Source organism: Corylus avellana, chromosome 1 (genome assembly GCF_965113065.1).
Source record: "Corylus avellana chromosome 1, dhCorAvel1.hap1.2, whole genome shotgun sequence".
Lineage (NCBI taxonomy): Eukaryota > Viridiplantae > Streptophyta > Magnoliopsida > Fagales > Betulaceae > Corylus > Corylus avellana.
Window position 1 is genome coordinate 22,373,114 of NC_142490.1, and position 24,329 is coordinate 22,397,442.

The following is a 24,329-nucleotide window of genomic DNA, read 5'->3' on the forward strand; positions in this document are numbered from 1 at the left end:
AATAGTTGTGAGACAAAATTTGAAACATAGTTAGTATTTTTGGTGAAGTAGTTTGTTCATAGTCTATACAATAACATAGACAAAATATGTGCACTTACAAGATGCATTGGAGGGCCCCTCAGTCATCGTCTGACATGGTGTTACATCAATTTCAAGAGGCACTTGTGATTCTAAACTTGCATTCTCAACTTCATCATTGAGATGCAATGGTGTAGAACGAGCCACGGACACACGCGATCTTCCTCGATCCATGATCTTCATTGCGTACAACTGATTCCACAATAAAAACAATGAATAAGAAAATATGAAAATACAAACATATATAATAATTGAAAGATTGGTAACGAGACAAACAAATATATAGCCCGTATCATCTTACCATAGAATAAATATTTATTTACAATAATATTCAACACATATCATCATCAGAGTTGCAAGATAACTCCTCTTCATGAGCGGAGTCATCATTGAGGAACATGCTTTCATCATCAAGGTCTTGTTCATCATCAGAGCTTGTTTCGTGCCCCTCATTAGAGAAGTCATCATTGAGGAACATGCTTTCATCAAAGTGCACATATACTTCATCAATAGCTATTGGTTCCACATCATCTCTACGTAACGGAGTTGAGTCTACATTGTTTCCTTGTTGCACAGGTGCATTACCCTCAACCAATTCATCATCTTCTTCCTCATCACCAATGCCTTCATCATCTTCTTCAATCTCTCCCTCTAAAATAGTTGGAACATTGTATATGTTTCTATTGCTCACTTTTTGCACTACTTGCCAATTACCACCCAATTTGGGATCTTTCAAGTAGAATACTTGTGAAGCTTGGCATGCTAGGATAAATGGGTCAGATGTATACCATGTACGAGATGTATTCACACTTGTAAAGTACTCATCTGTTTGTATTCCCGTTCTATGCCCAACATCCCACCAATCGCACTCAAATAGATACACGCGATTTCGACCATAACGTAACACCAAAATGTTCTTCAACTCACCATAGAATTCAATATCCTTCATGTTATGCTCACCTTGAACAATTATACCACTGTTTTGGGTACGTAGAGTTCATTCATAGTCTTTTATATGGAATCTAACCCCATTCACAATACAACCTTTGTACATTACAACTTGATGATCCGATCCGGATGCAAGATCATATAACTGTTTGGACACATTTTCTACATTAGGCCCACATATACGATGTCGAAACCATGTTTCGAACTCAGCTTCATGCTTATGTTGGATGTCCACAGTATAGAAGTAGATGATTGAAATAATTTTGCCTTTTGATATTTTCATTGATACGATGGGTTTATATACATGAGATTACATTTACATAATAGGAAGAAAATACAAATCAAATAAATGATTTCCATTTTAGAAGTAGCCGTTGCTGCATTTATTTTTGATTGATTTGGGTTTCCTTGTTGATGGTAGCCGTTGCTTGATATGTGGTTGCCTTGATTTGGGTTTTAGCCGTTGCTGTAGTTTCCTTAGAGAGAGTGGTTTCTTGTTGAACACATGTAGGTTCAATACGCCCCCGCAAGCGAGACATGGTACACACGATGTGGAGCTTGGACCGCATGGTGAAAAAATGAGGTGAGGCAGTGGGTTTGGTGAAAATGTCAGCGATATTATCTTTGCTAGAGATGAATCGGACGTCAAGAGTCTTGGAGGCGACTTTGTCACGAACAAAGTGAAAGTCGATTTCAATGTGCTTGGTGCGGGCATGAAAGGCAGGGTTGGCAGTGAGGTATGTGGCGCCAATGTTATCACACCAAAGGGTGGGAGGTGTGGGAAGAAAAATGCCAAGTTCGCGGAGCATGGATTGGAGCCATATGAGCTCGGCAGCGGTGGTTGCGAGAGTACGATATTCGGATTCGGTGCTGGATCGAGCAACAGTCCGTTGTTTGCGTGAGGACCATGAGATAAGATTAGGGCCAAGGAAAACACAAAATCCACCGGTGGATTTCCTATCATCGGGGCAGCCAGCCCAGTCAGCGTCAGAATAAGCTTGGAGGGTGCGAGAGGGTGACTTGCGAAGAAGGAGACCAAAGGTGAGTGTAGATTTAAGGTAGCGCAAGATCCGTTTAACAGCTTGAAGATGAAGAGAGGTAGGCCGGTGCATAAACTGGGAGACTTTGTTGACGGCAAAGGAAATGTCAGGTCGAGTGAGGGAGAGGTACTGTAAGGTACCGACGAGACTGCGGTAAGTGGTGGGGTCGGGGAGGGGATCCCCAGTGAAGAGTGAGAGAGAATGTGCGGTGGACATTGGGGTCTTGATAGGCTTGGCTTCGGACATGTTGCTCTTTTTGAGGAGATCAAGGATGTAGCGTTGTTGAGATAAAAGGAGACCATCAGGAGTGGTTATAGCTTCCATACCAAGAAAGAAATGGAGAGGCCCTAAGTCTTTGATGGCGAATTCAGCACGTAGAGAGTTTATGAGGTCAGTTGTGCCATGAGGTCGGGAGCTAGTGATGAGAATGTCGTCAACATAAATAAGGACGTACGTAGTGCATTGAGGTGTGTGGAGGATGAACAAGGAGGAGTCAGAACGGGATCCGACAAAACCAAGTTCCAAGAGGCGATCACTAAGGCGGGAGAACCAGGCACGAGGGGCTTGTTTGAGGCCATAGAGGGCCTTGTGTAATTTGCAGACATGCTGAGGAAACTGAGGATGGATGAAGCCAGGGGGCTGGGCCATGTAGACATCTTCGGAAAGCCAACCATGGAGGAAGGCGTTTTGTACATCAATTTGTCGAATGAGCCAACCTGAGGAGATGGCGAGGGACAGAACAAGTCGAATGGTTGTTGGTCTGATCACAGGGCTATAAGTATCTCCAAAGTCAATGCCAGGTTGTTGGTGGAATCCTTTAGCAACTAGGCGAGCTTTGTGACGATCAATGGATCCATCGGCTTTCCGTTTGAGACGAAAAACCCATTTGCAGCCAACTATATTCATTGTGCAGGTGGGAGGAATGAGAGTCCAGGTGTCATTGCGGAGGAGGGCATCAAACTCGATGTTCATAGCATCACGCCAGGCGGGGTGCTTCGCTGCTTGGGAGTAGCAGCTGGGTTCGATCTCGTCGAGGTTGGCAGTGGCAAGGAGCGCTTTTGGAAGCGGGTAGCGAATTAGACCATCTGGAAGAGACTTGGGCTTGAAAATGTTGTTCTTGGACCGAGTTTGCATTGCATGTCCTGGTTGAGGCATGGGAGGTGCAGAGGCTGGAGAGGTGACAGGAACCTGCAAAGAGTCAGAAGAAGAACTAGTATTAGTAAGGGCAGGTGTGTGAGATGTAGGAGGGGATGGCGGGTCAGGGGATGGAATGGCAGTTGTTCTTGGTGCATCGCAGGGTGAAGTAGATGATAGGGTTGGGGTAGGAGGGTTTGGGAAGGGGGGAAAAATAGTGGTCTGGGAAATGGGGGATGGAATTTGGGGGAGTTTAGGAGGGGAGGTGAATGGAAAAAGTGATTCATCAAAGTTGACGTGTCGGGAGATGTAGATGCGACCGGTTGATGGATGAAGGCATTTGTAGCCACGGTGAGAGGGACTATACCCAATGAAGATGCATGTGTCGGAGCGGAAATCGAGCTTGTGTTTGTTGTAAGGGCGAAGATAGGGCCAACAGGCACATCCGAAGACGCGTAAAAAACTGTAATTTGGTCGGAGAGAGAAAAGTTTTTGAAAGGGTGATGTATTATTGAGGATGGGTGTGGGTAAGCGGTTGATGAGATAGCAAGCGGTTTGAAAGGCCTCAGCCCAATATTTGAGAGGGGCGGAGCAATGGGCCAAAAGGGTGAGGCCCATTTCGACAATATGTCGGTGTTTGCGTTCCACAGACCCATTTTGTTGATGGGTATGTGGGCACGTGAGTCGATGATGGATGCCATGGGATGCAAAGTGGTGACGCAATTTTTGATATTCACCACCTCCATCTGTTTGGATGGATTTAATTTTACGATCAAATTGGCGTTCAACATAAGCCTGAAACTTAGGAAAAATAGAGAAAACATCAGATTTGCATGCAATGGGGTAAAACCACGTGAATTTACTAAAATGGTCGACAAAAATAACATAAAAGCGTGCACCATTATTTGATAAAATAGGGGAAGGTCCCCAAACATCAGAAAAGACAAGTTCAAGTGGGACACTTGATTTATTTTCAGAAATATTAAAAGGAAGCTGATGACTTTTGCCTCGCTGACAGGCCGGGCAAATAGGAGGCTGCTTATTTTTGGTAACTGGAAGTTGAAATCTAGTGACGACATGACGAACAATGCGATCAGCAGGGTGGCCGAGGCGAGCGTGCCAATCCACGAAGTTAGCACGTTCACTAGATAAAATACTAGGGGGTGCAGCTGTAGGTGAAAACCAATGGTAGAGGCCGTGTCTACTCGAGCCGCGGTGCAGAATTTTCCCGGACGTACGATCCTTGACAAAAAAACAAGAAGGGTGAAATTCCATATAAACATTATTATCAGAAGTGAATTTTTGGACTGAAAGTAAATTTTTGGTTATTTTAGGAACATGTAAGACATGACGTAAAAGAAAATTAGGAGAAAGTTTAGAGTTGCCCGTATGTTGGATGGCAAGGTGGGTACCATTGCCCACTTGGATTTCATCGGGTCCATCATACGCTTCAGAGTGGAGATTCAAATTGTTGAGGTCGGAAGTGACATGGTGAGTGGCGCCGGTGTCCGGATACCAGTTGAGATCCCGGGTTTGGGCCTGAGCAGCAGTGTAGGCAGTGAGATTGGGCCCTGTAGTTTGAAATGCTTGGTCAAATCTGTGATAACAAGTCATAGCAGTGTGGCCCAATTTGCCACATACTTGGCAGGTGGGCCGAGGGCCTGGGCCTAAAAGAGAGGGGGACCCATGTGAAGATGAGGAATTGTGAGAGGGAGGCGGAATATTTCCACGCCCCCTTGTTCTGTATTGCCCAAATGAGTTTGGGGCAGAACGGTGCTGCCCATGTGAGGAATGGGTTCTCATGGAATTGAGATGCCGTCCTCTTCCACGATGTGGATTCCGGCCCCGTGAAGCAAGGTTGGCGGTGACAAGGAAAGTGTCGTTCCGGTGGTGTTGTTCGAGTCTGGTTTCGTGAGCTAGCAGATGGCCGAGCAGATCGTCCATGGTGAGAGGTTCAATCCGGGTAGTCAAGGACGTGACGAGGGGGTCGTATTCGGGACCCAGTCCGGCAAGGAGCGACGTGGTGAATTCGTAATCGCTGAGTTTGTGACCGGCGGCAGCAAGGGTGGCGGCGGTTTGCTTGAGCCGTTGAAAATATGCTGTGATGGAGGAATTGCCCTTCTTTGCAGTAGCAATTTCGTAGTGAAGCGTCATGGTACGAGCTCGTGAAGCTGAAGAGAAGGTGCGTGCTAGAGCAGTCCAGAGTTCTCGGGCAGTGCGGCACCCAAGGACTTGGGGCAGCAATTCTTCAGAGATGGTGGACATAAGCATGCTTAAAATAAGCTGGTCCTGACGAAACCACCGAAGTGACTCTGGATCGTTGGAGATGTGGAGAGAGCCATCAATGGCGTTGGAGGTGTGAGGATGGGGAGGCTTGTTGGTTCCATCCACAAAAACATAGAGATCGTGACCTTGAAGAAAGGTTTTAAGTTGATGGTGCCAAACCAGGTAATTGTTTTGGGTGAGTTTAGAAATGGATTGGGCAAAATTTGAGAGAGATGCGGGTGATGGGTTTGAGTTGTTTGGGTTGTTTTCATTTTGGGTAGGGGGAATGAGATTGGTGACATTCTGGGTAGAGGGGTTTGGGTTGTTTTCATTGTGGGTAGGTGAAATGGGGTGGGTGACATTCTCGGCAGAGGGGTGTGGGCTGGTTTCAGAGGAGGTGGAAGAGGCCATTGGGTGTGCAGTTTAAGTGTTTGATAAAACACTTCAGAGAGAGGAAGAAGAAGCAGAAAAAAAAAAAAGGAGACAACGTGGGTTGCTCGTTAGTGCTCTGATACCATATAGAAGTAGATGATTGAAATAATTTTGCCTTTTGATATTTTCATTGATACGATGGGTTTATATACATGAGATTACATTTACATAATAGGAAGAAAATACAAATCAAATAAATGATTTCCATTTTAGAAGTAGCCGTTGCTGCATTTATTTTTGATTGATTTGGGTTTCCTTGTTGATGGTAGCCGTTGCTTGATATGTGGTTGCCTTGATTTGGGTTTTAGCCGTTGCTGTAGTTTCCTTAGAGAGAGTGGTTTCTTGTTGACCACATGTAGGTTCAATACACAGTGCCTTCTCCTTCAATCTTGTCATAGTGTTCACTACATAAAGAATACATAAGTATTCCTCTATATTCTCAAGTAATCATAATTTTTAATAAAAATAAAATAAAAAAATAAAACAAAAAACAAAAAAACACTATAAATCATACACTTACCGAATGTACGAAGTGATTTCGTCACAATTGTTAAGCACATACCATCGAGCCCTTGTGAGAACCTTATCTTCAAGTGTTATAAATTTTGCTGCTCCTAAAGGACGAACTCGTTGAGAGAACACAGACAAGCCTTTACTCCTTCCCACCTGCCGCACATCACTATTCCGTTCTTCACGATTCCATTTTGTCTCAATCCCATTGAGATACATGGAGCAAAATGTCAAACATTCAAATGATAAATATCCCTCGGCAATGGACCCTTCTGGATGTGCTCTATTTCGCACAAATTTCTTACATTTACCAAGCGTTCTTTCCATTGGATACATCCAACGATATTGTACTGGTCCCGCAAGCTCAACTTCTCGTGGTAAATGTACAGCTAGATGTACCATTATATCAAAAAAAGCCGGTGAAAATATCTTTTCCAACTTGTATAAAATCAAAGGAATGTCATCCTTCATTCGACTCACGACATCTAATCTTAATGTTCGTGCACATAATTCCGTAAAAAAGGAACTAAGCTCAGTCACTGTTGTACGTATTTCAGTTGATAAATATAGACGAATTGCAACAGGAAGTAAGCGTTGTAAGAAGACATGACAATCATGGGTTTTCATTCCCGAAATCGTACCTTCTTTGACATTCACACACCGACTAATATTAGATGCATACCCATCAGAGAACTTTACACCTTTCAACCAATCTAAGAAAGTTGTCTTCTCAGCTTTTTGACAAAGTGTAATTTGCATGTGGCATTGATGTAAATGTACCATTTTGTTGTAAGTGCAAATCTTTGCGTATTCCCATCACACACAAATCCTGTCGTGCCTTCAAAGTGTCCTTTGTTTTTCCTTTAATATTCAGCAGTGTACCTAAGAGACTATCACATATGTTCTTCTCAATATGCATGACATCCAAATTGTGTCTCAGTTTCAATGTTGACCAATAAGGCAAATTAAAAAAAATACTCTTCTTCGTCCAATTCAACTCACACTCTTCACGCGTTCTCTTCTTTTTTTTGGTCTCATCTTTTCCAAACGGCAAATTTGGTACATTCTCTAGTTGTTGTAACAATTGATCTCCAGATAATTCATTAGGTGCCATTCTATGCTCCTCAGTACCGTCAAAGAGAGATTTTTTTGTGCGCCATATATGCCCCTGAGGTAAGAACCGACAATGAGCCATGTAGCATGACTTACCTCCAAACTTCAACCTTTTGGACGCTGTATCCTTGTTACATACTGGACACGCCAGGTGTCCCTTAGTCGACCACCCAGACAAGTTTCCATATGCAGGAAAATCATTTATAGTCCATAATAATGCTGCATGCAACTTAAAGTTCTCCTGCGTCGATGAGTCATATGTAAGAATGTCTTCATTCCATAATTCTTGCAAAAATCATAAAAATCGTAAATATGAAATTACAAGGAAAGAGATTTCGGTGATAATACAAAAATCATAAGAATGGAGAAGTTTTATACCAGGAAGGCGAAAGCTGAAGAAACCCTCAGCAAAAATCCAGCGGGTATTCTGCCGTGGAGGGAGGAGGAAGCTGCTCTGTTTCTTTACGGAGGAGGAAGCTGCTGTGTCACAAAAGAGAATGTGAAAGGTGTTCTTTTAGGGCTTCTTTTCAAAATGGTATTATCATTATTCATTAACCGTCCAAAATGGTATCAAAGAAATTTTGGGTAAAAATGGCAGCCAAAGTCTCTCCCGCGCCCTTATGAAATTAATAATCGCGCCAGAAATTTCATTAAAATTAATTAGCGACGACAATTGTCGTCCCTAAAAAAAAAAATTTAATTTTTTTCGTAAACTAATTAGCAACGACACCTGTCGTCGCTAATTAGGAATTCGATTTTTTCCTTCGTTATTTCGCGACGACACTGTCGTTGCTAATTGAAATACTTATTAGCGACGACAGGGGTCGTCGCTAATGATCTGAACCCCTGTCACAATTTTTTTGGTGCGCCTTTTCACGCTTGGGGAAAAATATTATTTCGCCATTAGCGACTGCATATTAGCGACGACATCTAGTCGTCGCTGTTAACACATTTTTTTTATGGAATTAGCGACGACAAGAAATTGTCGTCGCTGATATTGAGAAATAGCGACGACTTTTGAGTCGTCGCTAAAAATATGGTCGCTAAAGACCAATTTTCTTGTAGTGTGATGATGATGGCATTGATGAATAACCCTCCTGCTGTCTCTCCAACTTCCCTTTCCTATCATCATCATCCTGAAGATGCAGATTTTAAATTACCAAAAATCCCACATATTCCAGTTCCACCAAAAGTGCTAATTGTAGGGCTGTGTATTTATGAGTGCCATGCAATATGCCAGGATGGACAACCTAGCATTTTGTACAGGGCTTGTATGTTACATTGTTTGCCAAAAAAATGTCGTCCCTCTCATTTAGACGTCGTTGATGATTGTGCTCTTGCTTGTATGGCTGCAACCACCACCTCTGCAAATGGTATATTCTCTCTCTCTCTCTCAAGTTTTTACAAGAACTCTAATTTAATTTAGTCATGATGAAAATTTTAAGCATTTTTTTTTAAAAAAAAATTTTATGTAGACACATCAGTTCAAGTTCAAGGGGAGTGTACTATATATCATTACTCTTTAATATAAAAAAAAAAAAAAAAAAAAAAAAAAAAAAAAAAAGAGTAATTCTACGTACTCTTCAAACTCATATATTACATTTATTTCACATTGATTGATGTGGTGTGTTTTAGTTGAAATATGATCATCTCCATTCCAAAAGAAATTGAGAGTATCCCGTTAGATGTTAGTGTTTTCTAAAAGGATAAAATTGTCATATTAATTTTTTGGACAATTTTACCCCTTTAAAATACACTAACGAGATACTTTCCATTTTATTAGAAATGGAGTTTTAGTTGGCTTTCCTTTTCTTTTCTTTTTTTAAGTGGCTGACATGGAAAGTGTCTTAAAACACGCAAGCCATTTAAAACACGTCACATTAACCAGTGTGATAAATAGGTGTGGAGTATAACATTACTCATATATTAATACTCAACTTTCATCTTACCACCAGAATTCACTGGGCTGATGTAGTCATGCCCATTAGTTGTTGAATTTTTTACTTTTTAAATAAAGGCTAATTCCAAAGGCTGATGTAACATTACTCATACCCTTGCATAATGCAAGGTCTCTTCATTGTCTTCATTGGACACATGTCCTCTCCATTTCCATCCGGCTTCTCTCCATTTCATTTGAAATTGAGAGGTTTCATTTCTGTCTTTATAAGTTGAAACTTTAATAATCTTAAATATAAAACTCTGCTTTGAGTGGAGTTGTGCTTCAACACCTACTTGATTAAAATATTAATACCAGTTGTTTTAGATATAAAATTTATATATTTAATACTTTTTTTGAAATTCTATGACTACAATTTCTGTAGTGTGAGCCCCCTTAGGTCAAAGCTTACTTCAATATAAGTACTTGATCTTAAAGTGAGTAGTATATATATCTCCTTGTGGCCCCAACATTGAGTATTTTTATTTTGAGAAAAAAAAAAATTATCTTATTTAAATATTATAATCAGATTTAAAAAATAATCGTCCCATTTCAAATATGAAAAAGCTTCTTCTAATTTTGTGAAATTATATATATACACACATATTTAATACAAAAAACTTATGTTAATTACTTTTAATCTCACTCTTGCAGATAAAGTAGAGGGCTATATTGAAACCTGCTACAAAAATTGCGGAAAGAATTATTGAATAATACTAAAAGTCACTCTTGTGTTACTGCATAATGTCGCTCGCTCTTAAAATTACTATTAAGCTTGTGATTGATCATTATTGAATTTTGATCAAATAGTAATTTTAAAAATCACGTCATTTTAGAGTGACACAAGATGAAATTTTAGAATTATTCATAATTAGTAGTTTGTTCTCTTTCTATCAAAAATATTAAATAAAATGTTGTATACATGCCAAGTGTATGCAGATGATCGACATCAAGTGAGATGTGTGGAGTAGATTGTCTCCACAGTTGCTTTGTTACTTGTATTCTAGAATACATTATGGGCCATGCTTATTTCGGCCAATATTCTACTTATTGATAAAAATAAAATAGAATTATGCCATCATGGGTGCTTTGTATACTGCATGAAATTATTGGTCATGGTTGTTCCGGCCAACTTTTATTGATATTAATAGAAGTGAAAGTGGAAACTTCGTAAAGGACCCTTAAACTATCATTTGTTTACCCTCTAAATCTCAAAAACCTTTAATTTCACCTTTTGAACTTTTAATTTGATGCAATTTATCTCATTCCGTCAATTTTTGCTATTAAACCAAAATAAAAACCCTTAAAAAGACCAAATTACCCTTTGATTTTTTTTTTTTTTTTTTAAAAATGAAAAACATGAAGAACAAAAAAGATGGTCACAAGGTGACACACGGTTAGGTCACCTTGTGATTTTGTTTTAATAATAACATTTTTTATTTTTTATTTGAAATTAAGGGTAAATTTGGAATTTTAAAAAAGTTAGGGGTATAATGGTCATTTTATCACTTTTAACGTTTAAAAACTGACGAAAGGGATACATTGTATCAAATTAAAAGTTCATGGGGTGAATTCGAGAGTTTTTTAAATTTATGGATGTCTTCTCAAAGAAGAGTGCTACACATCCCAAATTTTTCTCCCAAAAGTTAATTCTCAAATGATGTGTCACTATCTCATGAGATTTATTATTTTGAGAAGTGTGTTACCAATTCATGGGATGGTGATACATCATTTGGGAACTAACTTTTGGAAGAAAAAAAATTAAGATCGATGTGTAGCATTTCTCTTTCTCAAAAACCCAGGTAGTTTAGGGGTGTAAAATGAAGTTTTACCAAAGAGAAAATATATATCATGGGTCTTCTTAGCCATGGCTGCTATGGAGGTTGATCATCAGCCAAGAAGATGTGGTTTTGCCTTTTCTTTTTCTTTTTTTAATTATTTTTTTATATAATGGACATAAGCACATCACATAGTCGCGAATTTTTATTGTCACGTCATCACAATTATATAATGGGCGTATACTATTTGGAAAAGATTTTGATGGCATCGAAGTCTTGACGGTGGTATTATATTAGTTCCTTACGCAATAATTGGTCTTTTGTATTTGTATAAATGAAATAAGACACAAAAGAAAGAAAAGCTGCACAGAAGAAAGATAATCAATGACCCATATTGCCTTCTCTGTGGGTTGGCAACCGTAACCAATTTTCATATCCTGTGGGATTGTCCCTCTGCGCGAGATGTGTGGAGCGCTTGTGGGAGAAAAATCCAAAAGAGTTGTTTCAACAGGCCAGAGTTCCTGGAGGTGGTGAACGGGATTTTTTAAAAAATGCGAGGAGGAGGATATAAACCTCTTTGTCGGGATAGCAAGGAAGATATGGGGCAGAAGGAACGAAGTGGTCCACGGAGGCCCTTTCACCCACCCAAACATTTTGGTTCAACGTGCTAAGGAAGCTGTGACTGAGTTCAGAGCTGCCAATATGCAAGCAGATCATGGTGGGGAGGGGACTAGCAGGCTGCAAATGGGTAGGACCAAGCCCAGGGTGGCACAAGCTCAATTGGGATGCTGCAGTGTGCAAAACAATTGGCATGGGGGCGATGGTTCGGGATGAGGTGGGCGCTGTGGTGGCGGCACGATGTCTAGTGGGGCTGGGTTTCTTGGATCCCTGTGCTGCGGAGGCTTGGGCGGGAGTGCAGGCCAGACGGTGGGGACTGGAGCTTGGGCTAGCTGCTATCCAGTTGGAAGGGGACGCAAGGAATGTGATGGAAGCCATTAATTCAAGAGAGGACATGAACCAGCTCTTGAGCAACCTTACCCAGTGGAAAGTGGACGTGGTGAGTCGTGATGCTAATAACGCAGCTCATATTCTAGCCAAATTGGCAGTCTCTCATGGAGTGGATAGATTATAGATGGGGTTACCCCTGATTGTATTCGAGAGGTTGTTCTATCAGAGCAATCTAATCTTACAGTCTGATTTCCATCAATGATATATGTTTTAGTGTAAATAAAATAAAAATAAAAATGAAAAATAAGACACTATAAGCTTCTTGGAAATAAAATCAAAATTTCCACTGTTATAATTATTATGATACATGAACATGCTAACACTCATAAGCAAACTAATTTCTTAAACATTTTCAATATGCCTGAAAACTTATTTCCCCATTTTGTTTTACCATGCAACATGCCCAATTAGCTATTTTGACTTGGATCCTCTCTCCAACCCTAGTATGAATTTGAAATCTTGGCTAGATCCAGAAAGTTGTGTGTACTTTCTGAATCAATGTAATGGATATCTTGAAAAATGAAATGATTATATTTTTTAGTTATAAAATTGCATGGAAATAAAATAACTTTTCTATCCAACTTTATGGTTACCAGGCCTCCAGTTCTAAGTCGGTTCAATGCCCAACTATAACAGTTGAAAAGGTCTTAGATATGGTTGAAAAATCTTAGAATTGGTTTGCTTTACTGCTGCCCCAATTCAAACCTCAACTAATAATTTTCCCAATTAATAATAATAGAGTAGAAAATAAAAGATTGAGGCCTTTTGTAAACCCTTTATACCCAGGAGTAAAGACATTGTTCTAACTTGTAGTAAACCAAAGAGAAATAAAGAAAAAGAAGAAAATTCAGTATGTATGTACTATAATGTTCTTCACCTTTCAAAATTTTCATATACGACGAATAATGCGAAAAATCATATTTTTATCTTACAACTATCTCACAATGTTGACGTTTCGGTCTCTATCAACTAAATTTAAGGGTTGATTGAGATTGTCACGCCAATATTGTGAAATAGTTGTGAAATAAAAATGTAGTTTCCAATGTTACCCGATGCAAATTTACCATCTGCACATGTCTTTGAAATGATTCTTATACAAGTATATTCTATCCTTTCATGGGCCATTTCTTTCTGAAACCTACACTGCTTTCCTGATAATTATCTCTCTCTTGGAAGTAATCTATGGTTGTTTCAAACCGAGCTCAACTACTTACCTGCAAGTAAAATAAACACAAACGCAGAACACAGCCTGCTAAGCTACCTTAAAAAAGCAAAGAGCCAAACTAAAAAGAAACATGCTAAATAGAGTGGGGTATATATACCTTGGTTTTAACTATGAATGACAAAATCCTTTGCCATATGTTATTTGGAGCACTGAGTGAAGAAATCTGCCCTTCCATGATCCTTTCAACTGAAGGTCCCATTTCATGGACAAATCTGACAGACTCTGACAGTCGATTTAGTAGGTTCATCAAGGCAATCACTTCATTCCTTTGCAACTGCAGCTGAAGGCCAATGCAACATGATTTAGTGTTTAGAAAAGAAAAAGTACTGTTTGCTCACCGATGGGCCTTGTTTTTTTTTTTCGTTTTCTTCTGATTTTTTTTTCTACTACATCTCGGAGAGTAATGCTACTCTTCATATCATTTATCACACTCACTCTACACTAACTGATGTGACATAATTTAAGTGAAACACTTTTGGTTTTTTTAAGTGACTAAAATAGGATGCTACTTAAAACACGCCACATCAATGGGTGTAAAATGAATGTGATAAAGGGATGTGATGAGTAGCATTACTTTATCCCGTACTCGTGTCAGCACACTAAAAATGCTGATCTTGTAGGAAAAATTGAGTGGCTTCTAACTTAATAATCTTTCGGATAATATTATAGATACTTACCACTTAAGGAAGAATATTTCAGTGACATAAAATTGGAATTTGGAATTTCAAGTTAACTGTAGAAGATACTTACATTCTGAGCAGAGTGTTCCTGACCATCGACAGAGAAGAGGATTTTCAATGCAGTACCAAGACCAAGGACCTGAAGCTTTCCCCACAGACGACACTTCTCACATCCTACACAGTCCATCAATGCACTGCAATGGCAATCATCATTGCAACAAGGTTGAGCCAATCAAATTAGTAGTAATATAATCAAAGTGAAAGTGGAACTACGTAGGGTAAAACTTGTCATTCAGCATTTTATCCTGCTGAGAGGAATATTTAAAACCAAGAGTGGTAACACTCATTGGGGATTCTTCCTTCCAACCAAAATATTAAAACAAAAAAGGATTGAGTTCATACTTTTACACACATGATACCAGACAAGTAGTGAGAACTCCATTCTAAACAAATGATAGTAACTTTGCAGTGCTTTGGTTTGGTATAAGAGCAGTAAATGCAAAAAATGAGGGAAAAGGTGTGAGAAACAGGGAAGGGGGATAATTTGGGCAGTCCACCAGGGCCCAACTTTTTGTGTCTGCCCGAATTGGACTGAAAGGAAGGCAAAGGAAGCAGCAATACCATGATATTACCACCATGCCCCTTATTCTCTATTCCACCATATTCCCTTGTATAAGAGAATATAAGTCGAACAAAGATATAGTTATCATTTCCCTTCTCTCGACAAACCAAAGAAGAGAAAATTATTATCTTCCCCTTTTCTTCTTTCTTTTGTTTTCTCTATCCAAACATACAAATGAAGAAACCTCTTCCCTTCCCCCCTCCTTTGATCTTTTTTTTTTCCAAATTCATTTCCTCAGATGCCACCAAACAGTGTGTTAAGAATGAATTCTACAAACTCCTTGAGACACTACCCATACCTTTTCTTTTGATTTCTTTATAAGTAAAAATGACCATTAATCAAATGGGTTACGAGAAGCACCTTATGTTTCTGAATTGCTTTTGTATTTGCTGCTTTAATTCAGGTCCACGTTGACCTTTCCACAATTTGGCTTCATCAAATGGGACTGGACATGCAGCTTGTAGTTTGGGATTGAAAAGTAGCTGTCTCATCAAGGACTGCGTCTTCAGATCTTCATTCGGGTTTCCAGTATTGTACTCAGCATATTCCAAATAATCTGCTGCCTAAAATGCATTCAGCCAGTGATTGCAATCAGGATGAATTTTATTCATCATTATAGACCCATCAGGATACACAGTTTATACAACACCTTTTTTTAAATAAAATAAGTACAGTTCATATAACAATACATTATAACATATTCCATCAAGTGAAATATTTCTCATATATTACGATACCTTACACTAACAAAAAAATATAGGGCTTGAAGAAGGAATCAAGAGTTAACTAACACTCACCTTTGTCACGGCTCGAAGAACAAAGAGAAAAGTGAAGTACAAGTTTCTGACACGATCTGGGTAACTTAGGACCCGATCATACATCAAGGAGAGATTTTGACCCCACTGAAATTGAAAAGATAAAAAGGCAAAATTAAAGAATGGTCAGATCTTTCAATACATTATTATTGCTACAAGTCTTAGGGAAGGTTATACTTTGGCCCCTATGCTGGGCAAAGTTTCTTGCACCTGAAACTACCCACTTCTAATGTAAGATTTTTCTATAAAGCAAGTTGCAGCATAGATCATGTAAATGAAACATCAGTTACCAACTAAAATTTTGAAATATCTATAGTGAAATATACCAACAGAGCTCTATCTTTTAATCATTTTTTTATTATTATTTTATAAGTAAATGGAAGGAAAAATTAGAACAGCTTTACCGAAATTTAAAAATAAAATTTTTAGGGTGCAACATAGAGGGTTCAGAAAATAAGTTGCATTGACCATGGGCTAAGAAAATATACTGGTCAAAATGGGTAAAATATGTAATTTGGAAAATCTATGTGAACTATCAGTTGGCAAGAGTAAAATGGCAAGTGTCTAAGGGTATGATAAATCAGAATTTGTACCGAGTTTATAGCTTCATCGAGTAGATAATCAGCAGCTATATGGATAGAAATCGATGAGTGAAGACCAGATATCAGTTTGTACAAAATTTTTTCCTCGTGGCATAACTCTTCAGATGGATCTGCAGAAGTTGAACCAGCACAACATTGTTGTAATAAGGGTCATGTTAAGAAGAACTCACATCATAACTGCTCAATATCTAGAAAATGAATGAATTCTCATAGAAGACAATAATTAAATTCTAACAATTACAACTGGCCACTTGATGATTGAGTATAAACACAACATTAAATGGGCAACATGAAAGCCCAGTATTTTAACAATAATAAGAAAATACCATTGACTTCAAAACCTTATCATATTAGAAAAAGAAAAATAAACCACTTTTAATTCTTTGAAACTTCAACGAAAGTGAGGATGCTATGTCCTGTATCCAACATCAGAAATGAAAAATCATTTATTGGAGCTAAATGGGCACTGAAAGTAAAGGAAACAAGGATTGCAGTGGGAACCCAGCATTCAGATGAAGCAGGAACATTAAACACCAATTTTACGAGTATCATTCTAGCTCCTCCCAAATGAATTCAGTAAAGGGGCAGAGGACAACCTCCCCCCCCCCCCGCAAAAAAAAAAATACCCATGGCAAGAGCTTAGCAACCTTTGTTCAATAAAAACATAACAACAACAACAATAACAAAGGAAAAGTATATCTCCCTCGACTTTTCACAAAATAATACACTGAGCAGTAGCATCCACCACATGAAGAAACGAAACTTTTTGTTAACATAAAAATTTCAATTGGAAATTGATTAAAATGTATACAATACTATTTTGCCTTTAAATGGGCAACATTATTATACTTAATAACCATTGCACTAACCATCAGGAGCTAAAATTATTAAGGGAGCTTAGTACCAATTGGACTATTTCAGCTTATATTCTTACAAACCTGTTGCTCCTCACTCAATCTTGAAGTCCTGGTTAAATTTCATATTATTGAAATTAAACTACATTTTGAAGAATTTTACTTCGTAGAACATAATTTTTTAAATTATTAAAAGTAGAAAAAAACCAGAAATCAAGTGTCAACTATCATTTTTGGGAAAAATTATTTTTGCTTTGGTTTTTTGTGTGTAGATCGGTAAGTCAATTGGAAAAATTGGTTTTTAGTGGCTCAAAGGTGACTGGTGTATAAGGATTAAGGGAGGTTAGTATCTAATTCAAAACATGGAGGAAATGTTAAGTAATTTTGCGAAAGCTTGAGGGAGGTTAATGTAATTTTCCAAAGTAAAAATATTAACAGTAATGAAAACCATTAAAAACAATTACTTTGAAAGAGAGAAAATGCATTATCCAAAAATATGCGGCATAGAACAGAAAATGAGAACTCACATTTTGGGCAGTTCTCACTGTAGATAGCATCCCATATCCTTCTGGCGGATGGACCAGTGTAACCAGTATAGCGCTCAGGATTCAGTTGAAGGTTAACATATGTCATCTCAGCTGCAAATATAGATGGAATGTCAGTTGTAAGCCATAATAATCTTCAGGGATTAAAGTCATCCAACAACAAACGTAATCCACAACTGTCGTATTAACATTTGACATTAACATCAACACTTAATTCAAATATGATACAAACAATTGTCGGTTTCATCATCATATGTCCAGGGGTTGTCTGCTTCTGTCCAGCCTCTGAAAGATTTACTATCTATTGTACGGTCCACAGCTGCTTGCGGCTTTCCCTCTTGACAGATAGGATCCTCTTGTGAATGGGGCATCTTAAATGATTCAGGGAACTCGCTATCTGGGCATTCACAGACACTGCAATCCCGCAGACGGCACATTCCATCATCAGGCCAGAAAGGGCAGTCACACCACAACTTAGCCTACCATTAATTAGATTCACAAGGACTTTCAGCCAAGTAAAACAATTATTTCAAGAATAGAAGCAAGTAACAATGCTTGAAAGGGGGGAAAAAGATTATATTTACATTGATAATTTACACTCTAGATAAAAAAAGACCTAAGGTTGTATTTATGGCAAGGGATTTCACATATGTAATCGGTCATATAGGTTAATACTTGCTATATCTGGACCAGAAAAACTTTAAACATCTGCAAAGACATGGCTTGTTTTCATTCTGGTACCTTGGTATCATGCCAATATTTATATTATTATCAGAGTAAAGTTCTATTACAAGTATTCTGTTTCCTAAATGGATAAATACAAGTATTCCTAGGCCAGACAAAGGAAATATCTTTTTAAAAAATCTACCAATATTTGTGTGTGTGTGCATGCATGTGTGGGCATGTGCGTATATGGAGCATTTCTATATTGATACAACATACACGTTCCAAAATGTACATTGTAACTAATATGAGAAGGCATCTCATTTCAGTCCACACACACTCATGAGTTTAAAAGCACATTAGCTCTTTGAAACAACTTGCAAACGATAGGTATTATGATAGGTATAGACCATTTTTATTAGGTAGTTAAAAAATAAAAAATAAAAAACATTTTTATCAGTAAAGCCTCATATAGTGTAACCATTTTCTTTATATCCTACTTAAACACTACATGAAAATAGTACAACAGAAAAGGACCACATAGTAGTTCCTCATATAATTAGCCTACTCCTAAATAATAAATTAAAAAACTAGAGTACCTTGAAATACCGGAAGAACGCGGTTTTAACAAGCTCTTGAAGCGATGGATGCAACAGTTCCTCATTAAGACGGTCCACAGTTTCATAATCACAACAACAATCTTCGACAATCCCGCTATACTGCACAATTGTAAAACCAAAAACCAATTAACAATCAAAAATCACAAAGTACTAAATTTGAATCAAATTCAACTCTAATTCCCCACTCAGGTTTTACAGAACAAAGAAAAACAATAAAAAATAGCCATCACAAAATCAGTTCAAAATATAATTGATTTGGCGAAAACACAAAGAAAAGCAGAAACATTGATCAATTTTTTTGAAATTACAAAATATTTTGGACTAAGAAATGGAAAACCGCTTCACTCAATCAAGCCTAATACAAAACAATTTAGCTCAATTGTCCTAAAGTCTTCCCAAGAATCTAAGATTTCCATTCTTCCAATGCATTTTCCATCATTTTCTCAGTAGCCAACCAGAACCTCTAAGAAAATGAAAAATGAAACTTCCAAAAAAAAAAAAAAAACCAAGGAGAAGAATTCACCTTAGCACAAAGACAAGGCGTGCGAGTTAGTCCGAAGAGCGACAAATTCGGAGAGGTCCTCGAAGACACAGCCACAGCGACAAAGATGGCAATGAGAGCTCCAGCCACCACCCAATTCCATCGCTTTCTACGGCCCGTGTTCTCAGCCTTTGCCTTCTCCATCACCAGCCTCAATCAAACAATGCCGAAACGTATCCCAGCCCTCTGTTTGGCTCCCTAGAAAACGAAGGAAAATGTGATATCAGTGGCAAACTCAAAGTTGTGGGTTGGTCAATTGTGGAATAAGCGGTGGACTTAGAGCATCTCCAGCAACATTATATATTTTAGCTATCCAAAAATCCACATTCTCTACTATAGCTACTTACTTTTTCAATACATACTCCAATAGATTTTCTATTCTCTTCTTTATTTTCTTTAAATGTTATTTTTTTCATTTTCATTTATTTCCAAAAATAACATTTTCAAACAGCAACATATGACATGCTTTTCCGAAGGCATTAGGTCTTGAACAGCCAATAACTGAGATGAGATCAAAAATTATAATACAACAGCCCAAAATCTGTCCCAACAAAAGGCTAATATGAACATAGGTGTCACAATGAGTAATCCGAATCTTCCTCTAAAGAAATGAGGAATAAAAAGGCCCTAAAGCTATTATCTCAACTGTGGCTCATTTAACCATCAATCTATGTTCATATTAGCCTGAATACTAATATAAGAAACATATAACTTGCTAAGGACCATGAATGCTACATAAAAGGAAAAATGGGAGCCCCTACCAGTATGAGAAACATACAACTTTCCCAGCCATTTCTTGTCTGAGAAGAACATTACAGGAAAATGGAACAAATTTGTAAGGCATAAAATTCACGACAATCGGATGCAAGTTATCGAAAAACTCATGAACGCCAAAAACCAAAGGTACAAACAAAACAAACAGAGCAAGCGACAGATCAACGAGCGAATTCTAAAAATCCAACAAAACCCATCAAAGAGGGTGTGCCTCAAACAATCATATACGAATTTAAAAGCCCCAGAACCCAAATTTCCAAAAACCCATCAACTATCATTGACAATTCGACTACCAAAAATCAAAATTTTCCCTCATGCATTGAAATCTTAAAGGCCGACCATGAATGAGAAGAAACACAAGCTCACGGAGCTCAAAGACTCACCTTCAACCGAGCGAATGAGGGAGAGGAATTGTGCCACCTTCAACAGAGCGAGCGAAGAGAAGAGAAGAGAAGAGAAGAGGGACAGAGAAAGGAAGAAGGTATTTCAGAGACAGCGATGAAGAGGGAGAGGAAGACGGGGGAGAAGCGATTAAGAAATGTAGAAGTTGCAGTCGTAGAAATATGATTCGAAAGGAAAGTCAAGTCGGTGGGTGTCGCCGACGGTATTCGTTCGTTAAATTCAACGGCTGGCAAGTCAGAGAAGAAAGTTGGAAAACCAACGGCAGGGACTTCGGCTGAAATGCAGTAAATGCTATTTTGCATATTAGTAAAATGTTATTTTGGATTTAATTTTTTTTAAAAAGAAATATGAACAAATTTATGTTAATTTGGGTTTGTAGATTTTCAATGCCATGGCCCATTTGTGCTAAAGTCAACAAAATTTTAAATGTAATTAATTTGGTATTAAAATCAACTTATAAATTATTGAGATATGCCCAAACCCCACCAAAAAAAAAAAAAAAAAAAGGTTCTTACAGTCAAATTACGTCCACTAATTTAACAGATTATATTAGTGTGACACTAAGTTAAGTAAAACAAGTGTCACAATTTTATTGGTTTTAACGTTTTATGCTTTATGAATCTAATAAGTTGGTGAACATAATTTGACTGTAGGAACTAAATTATTTTTTTGGCATATTTTGGGGACTTATGAGTTCATTTTGATTCTACATGAAATTAATTATAAACCAAATAAATCACAAAGACTGATTTTACATTTTCTCCAACTCTTTATATATATATATATTGTGTGTGAAATTTGAGTGATATAAGTAGCTACAGCTCATGCAAACTAATAGAAAAATACGATCATGAAGGGGTAATCGTCTCCTCATTCACATGATGAGATCACATACATCTAATTTGGGCACATCGTTTTTGGAAAGGACTAAGAAGTTACCTATTTGATGAGCAATTGAATCACACACGTAGGCTAATTTTAGTATAATATATTTGAAATAAAACTAAACGAAGACGATCCTTTACACCTGTTTTATCCCATCCACCTCACACCGTTGGCGTGGCATGAGCTGAATGGATATATCAAGTTCTGTTTTTTTAAGTGACCACTCAACCGTATAAAGTAGGGAAAAGGATCCTTCTATGTAGACGTGACAAAATAAATGTAAAGAATAAATTTATTGTGCCAAATATATTGTAGGTTGTATACACCTACAAGTGTGTGCAATTAAGTTTCCGAGAGGTAGCTCAATCGACTAAGACCACGTCTCATGAAGCAGAAGTCACTAGTTCGAATCTCCCTTCCCACTTGTGCAGACATTGTCAAAAAAAAAAAAAAAAAAGTGTGTGCAATTAAGTCTTGAATGGGTAATAGTCAAAATAATGGATATAATTAGGGAGGGAATAGTTAAGAGTCAAAATAGGTTGTGATTGGTGACGTATGTAATTTAAGCTCCGGCTATAATTTACTTCATAGCTTTTAATTTGTTCTGTTTGTAAGAGTTTTTTGCTCGCAACTTTTATAAATGAATGAGAATGAAATGCTTCCTTTTCGAAATAGGTTGTGTTTCCTAATTTTAAAATTTGTGCATAATTTAAGACACAACCAGATGATAAGCAATAGTTGTGCTTTCCCTACCTGAATCTCTTGATTGACTATTAGGCAAAAAAATAATGACTTAAATTAAAACGCTCCAAATGCGCAGCTCCAACCAATCCCTTCTATTGCGACTCATGAGTGAGCGCTATCATAAAGAAAAAAATGTTTGAAATACTACAATTTTTACTATAAAAGTTATTTATAAATTGAAGTTTATCATTGGTGAAATTTAAGAGATATTGATATGCCATATTTTATTTACTTAATTATTTCACCATTCATCATATCATATATATATATATATATAAGCCGAGTTTTGACTTAGAGAGTACTTAGAATTATGACACATGTCCTAAACCCATGTGTTTTTGTAAATGAATGGCCGGTCCTCTTAGAGAGTGCCAAGAATTGCGACATTTGACATTTTTAAAGAAAACCTCCATTTAGGTGAGACAATTAAAACGTAATGCATTTAAAACATATGGGTTTTATTTGTAATGCATTTAAATGTTTTAATGAAGAAAACAAAAGGTTTCTAAATTCTCTCTATCTTTATTTAATTTTCTTTTTATTTTCTCTTTCCAAGTTTTGGCTTAGAGAATGCTTAGAATAACGACACGTATCCTGAACTCATGTGTGTTTTGTAAGTGAACCGGTTCTCTTAAAGAGTGCTTAGAATTGCGACAGCTAGCGTTTTTGAAGTAAACTTCCATTTAGGTGAGACAATTAAAACATAATGCATTTAAAACATATGAGTTTTATTTGTAATGCATTTAAGTGTTTTAATGTTGAAAATAAAATATTTCCAAATTCTCTCTCTCTTTATTTAATTTTCTTTTTATCTTCCTTTATTGAGTTTTGGATTAGAGAGTGCTTAGAATTATGACATGTGTCCTGAACCTATCTATTTTTGCAAGTGAACTGATCCTCTTAGAGAGTACATAGAATTGCGACATGTGGCGTTTTTGAAGAAAACTTCCATATAGGTGAGACAATTAAAACTTCATGCATTTAAAACATATGGATTTTATTGTAATGCATTTAAGTGTTTTAATGAAGAAAACAAAAGGTTTCTAAATTCTGAATCTGGATTCACAAAAATTCCTAGGGGAATTTCAGTTTCTGAAATTTCAGATCCAAGTTGTCCATTTCCATTCAAGGGCTAATGTCCTGCCACATGTCCCACTAATAATAAAATAATAAAATAATATTTAAAATTTAAAAAGAAAATAAATAAATAAATAAAATAATGGCCACCCCAAAAAAATTTGGGTTTGGCCCTTGGGGGTGGGATCACCCCCAAGGGCCAAACCCAAATTTTTTTGGGCAAAATGGTTTATTTATTTACTTTTATATTTTCTTTTTAAATTTTAAATATTATTTTATTATTAGTGAGACACGTGGCAGGACATTGGCCCTTAGATGGTGGACGGCCTAGATCTAGAATTCCAGAAACTGGAATTTCCCTAGAAATTTAAGTGCATCCAGATCCTCAAATTCTCTCTCTCTCTCTCTCTCTCTATTTAATTTTCTTTTTATATTTTCTTGATTTCTATTTATATAACAATGTGAGACAATTAAAACGTAAGAGTTTTATTTATAATATATTTAATTGTATTAATAAAGAAAACAAAAGGTTCTCAAATTTTCTTCTTTTTTTTCTATTTTTCTTTTTATCTTTTCTTGCTTTCTGTTTATATCTTCAATATGAGTCAATTAAGAGAAAGAGAGAAAGAGAGAGAGAGTTTTTCGTCGTTGTTTCTCAATGAAAAATATATACTAAAATTCTTTATTTATTTATTTATTTTTAAAAAAATTATAACAGTTCTTTTCAATTATATTAATATTTTCATTTTTTTCGTTTTTTATCTTTTTTCCAGTGGTTATGTTCTTCCATTTTTATTTGTGTCCCTTATATATATATATATATATATATATATATATTTTTTTTTTTTTCTAATTTATATATATATATATTTTTATTCAAATGGATTACTTCTCTTTTGCAAATTTTACATTGAATTCGGAAAATTTTCCAATTAAAACGTAAAGATTTTATTTGTAATAGATTTAATTGTCTTAATGAAGAAAATAAAAAATTTTCAAATTTTATCTTTCTCTATCTATTTTTCTTTTTATCTTCTA

The 24,329-nt window shown here is 37.0% G+C and overlaps 1 protein-coding gene and 1 pseudogene across 2 annotated transcripts; both read right to left on the minus strand.

Annotated features, from left to right (window-relative positions):
* Positions 1-6,258: 6,258 nt before the first annotated feature.
* Positions 6,259-12,047, minus strand: LOC148588124 (uncharacterized; annotated as a pseudogene).
* Positions 12,048-13,101: 1,054 nt separating this feature from the next.
* LOC132170771 (endoplasmic reticulum oxidoreductin-2) lies at positions 13,102-20,851 on the minus strand. 2 transcript variants are annotated; one of them, XM_059581873.2, is made up of 11 exons: positions 20,567-20,851; positions 19,392-19,607; positions 18,848-18,967; positions 17,818-18,064; positions 17,568-17,678; positions 16,178-16,296; positions 15,567-15,671; positions 15,130-15,332; positions 14,218-14,341; positions 13,565-13,741; positions 13,102-13,456 (listed from the first exon to the last, which is right to left on the minus strand). In XM_059581873.2, exons 2-11 carry the CDS (start codon positions 19,551-19,553, stop codon positions 13,445-13,447), a joined length of 1,380 nt encoding a protein of 459 aa, XP_059437856.2. In that variant the 5' UTR covers positions 19,554-19,607; positions 20,567-20,851; the 3' UTR covers positions 13,102-13,444. The 2 variants fall into 2 exon arrangements, with proteins under 2 accessions (XP_059437856.2, XP_059437855.2); XM_059581872.2 differs by having other exon boundaries at positions 13,565-13,747.
* Between the last annotated feature and the right edge of the window lie 3,478 nt (positions 20,852-24,329).

Bases quoted from the DNA above. Each gene is read 5' to 3' on its own strand.
- LOC132170771 (XM_059581872.2), bottom strand. From the start codon at position 19,553: ATGGAGAAGGCAAAGGCTGAGAACACGGGCCGTAGAAAGCGATGGAAT. The intron at 15,672-16,177 runs GTACAAATTCTG...TTTCAATTTCAG, and splicing joins TCGATGAAGCTATAAACTCG to TGGGGTCAAAATCTCTCCTT. The intron at 15,333-15,566 runs GTGAGTGTTAGT...AATGCATTTTAG, and splicing joins TTCTTCGAGCCGTGACAAAG to GCAGCAGATTATTTGGAATA.